This window comes from Verticillium nonalfalfae, assembly GCF_003724135.2.
Source record: "Verticillium nonalfalfae strain VnAa140/NRRL 66861 chromosome Unknown scaffold_399, whole genome shotgun sequence".
In the NCBI taxonomy this organism is placed as follows: Eukaryota; Fungi; Ascomycota; class Sordariomycetes; order Glomerellales; family Plectosphaerellaceae; genus Verticillium; species Verticillium nonalfalfae.
In genome coordinates, this window is record NW_021167624.1 from 1 (window position 1) to 2911 (window position 2911).

A 2911-nucleotide genomic window follows, 5' to 3' on the forward strand; every position below is an offset into this window, starting at 1 on the left:
TATGACTGCGGATTCTGATTCCGCCAGCCCAGGTTCGATTCCTGGTTGGACCTGAGAGGAAAGCCTGACATTGTCGGGTGTTCATTTTTGCATTTCCACTATTTTTTATCCATTGAACATCTACGAACTTGATTACGTGACAACCGCAGCACTCCCCTCCATCTGTCGCCAGTAAAATGTTTGCATCTCATCCAGTTGTGTTGTGAGCATGGTGACCACCAGCTCTTCAGGCTCGCCCTTTGCAGCATGGTCGATTGCGCGAATGTATTCATCGCGGTCGAAGTTCTGCATGATGACAGGCAAGTATCCCTGACGAACCAAGTAGTCATGCATGAGCATGCGACTGACTCGACCATTGCCGTCGGGGAAAGGGTGAATGCGGACGAGGTAGACCATCATGTGACAAGCGAGAATGAGCGGATGCACATTCTCATCGGTATGCATTGCGTCACGCCACTCAAAGAAACGCTCGATGCAAGCGGGAACTTCGATATGGTACGGGAAAATGACCAGAGGGTTACCTCTGATGGCGATAGGCGTTTTGCGGTACCCTCCAAGGGGAACACGTCCGCCCCAGGAGCCCGCATAGACTGCCTCCGATGCTGTGCCTTTAATTGTCATGGCTGCGAGTTCTCTCATCTGCCTTTCATCGAGGCCAGGCGTATGAGGATGAAGTACAGCCTTCTCTGCAATCCATTGGGAGGCAACGATGTGATTTTTGAGCTCAACCACGGCAGATTCGTCAGGTCCCAGGCCGCTAGCAATGATGGGAAGTTCGAGTTGAGACAGGTCGGCGGCATCCAGGGCTGCGAGATGGACCTTTTTGAAAAGCGTCTCAGACAATGCGTCGGAGATCGAAAATGCATCGCCGAGGGTGAGAGGGTTGTTCTCGATCGCCACAGACTGATGAGCATACTCAGCAACTAAGGTCTTGGCGAGCTGTCCGATGCGAGGCTTCAAAAGCCTCTTGAACTTGTCGATCTCGGCAAGCATATCAGCATGGTCCTAATCACTCGCCAGAAGAACCGTTAGTTGCTGACTCATATGTGGCAATGCTGTGAAAGGCTTCCAGGGCGTCTACCGACCTTTTGGATAGCATCATAGCCAAGATGCGTTCTGTCTCCTGGGCGGAAGTAGTTCTCCCAAACCTTGCCAGATTCAGAAAGTCGTACATACTCTGGAGAGCCTTCGACGAGGTCTGCGAATGGGGCATAGACTTGGCGAAGCATGGCGTTGCGTTGCACCTTAACCTCCTGAGAGATGTATCTTGACTTTGAAACTCTATGTAATGGCCGAAGCCCTTTGGCTCGAGTGAGGGAAGCGAACATGATATGAGCGTCTGACGTTGCCGATTTGAAGGGCGTGATTTGGTGGAAGATGGAAGATGGAAGGTGGAAGGTGGAAGGTGGAGGAAGGTGGAAGATATGCACAGCGGAGGAGTATAGAGAAACTTATGTTCAAACACGACGGCCGACGGCTGTGACAGCCATGGCAGTGGTCAAACCTAATCACGTCCTGTATCGGCGGAGCAGGCAAGAACCTCCTCCTGCTGCCACTGCAAGTCTGTGTTCTGCGCTCACAAAGGTAGTCATGCTTTTTCTTCACTGTAGCAAACACCCTTTCTTTCCACAATGCTCATGCCCATAGTCGCTGGTGCATACGAAATGCTTCTCTCGAGCATTCTTTTGAACACATGTTGAAATCGTTCATCCAAGGTCGCATACCACTCGCCACTCTTTTGACGTGTATACGATCTTAGCCCCGACATCACTTCAGCAAATATATCCGCTTTGCTTTCGTTCTCATGGAGCTAGCCATAACATTGGCATTTGTCCTCGGAAGGCATCAAGCATGGATCAGACCTCCATACTTTCCCAGCCGAGCACGAAATCCTGAGCCCTCGCTTTGTGGAACCCAGTCGGAGGCGTAACCCCAAAAACCTCCAGTGAACTCATACATCATGTAGCAGTCCTCTACCAAGACGTGGGTTTGAGCAGAGTGAAGAGGTCTTCCACATGCGGTCTCTCGGTTTGGTGCAGCCTTCATGGTGTATGCGGATATCATATCCAGTGTTTGCAATGGGGCCATGCCGTAGCTCATGGCTTCCCGCGGAATGCTGATTGCTGATGAACACAGTGTTGACTGCCGTCGAGAGCCGACTCTGAGGATGAAGGGGTGTATCGGATGTCCTGAACGGGCACTTGCTCTTCTTTGCAAGATCTCTTCCATTAAAGCCTACAGGATAGACAGGGGAGGCCTAGTAATGAAAGAAGAAAAACAACAAGAGCAGAAGCTCCTCGCAAATTTCAGAACAGGGCTCGATGCCAGACTGCTTTGCGCGCATACAAGCCCCGATACAGCCTCAGCGGCGACATCGCCTCACCCTCCAAACTTACTTTATGGTCGCACTGTTGAACAAACTAAAGTGGGAGGAGTTGACAACCTGCTATGGGGAGAGGAAGACCCGGAACAGGTTCCTGAAAGAAGCGGAGGCACCATCAGATGACTATTCCTTAATTGAGGCCTGTTTCCGGAGAGGCGACGTTGCTGATGCCCTGATGTACAAAAAACCATTCGACGTGGCGTACGACTCCATCGAAAAACGCCCAGGCGGTGAGGTTACAAAGCTGCCCTAGCACGAGGCGAGCTTGTCGCATCTGCGTTCCAGAATTTGTTGCTCAGCCGATTCTGGCCACCAGGTGTCTGAGCTGTTATGGGTCAGTCTGACATCAAACGCGAGCCATCTCTGAACACAAGGTTTTCGGAAATCAAGACCAAGACAGTGAAGGAGGTGTTGCGAATCAGCATGGAAAAGACGCGATTGCAAGGCACGCGACTACAGAGGCGAAATGTGTCGGATGTATGCGTCTTTCAACTGCGCCGTGGGTTCTGCGGTGGGTATCTGGAGCAA

At 51.5% G+C, this 2911-nt stretch overlaps 1 protein-coding gene across 1 annotated transcript; it reads right to left on the bottom strand.

Annotated features, from left to right (window-relative positions):
- Positions 1-132: 132 nt before the first annotated feature.
- Positions 133-1328, bottom strand: D7B24_005897 (uncharacterized protein; the record flags this gene model as incomplete). The annotated part of the gene is made up of 2 exons (XM_028640042.1): positions 133-1005; positions 1086-1328. The coding sequence occupies 2 exons, from the start codon at positions 1326-1328 to the stop codon at positions 133-135; spliced, it is 1116 nt and encodes a 371-aa protein (XP_028490079.1).
- Positions 1329-2911: the final 1583 nt, after the last annotated feature.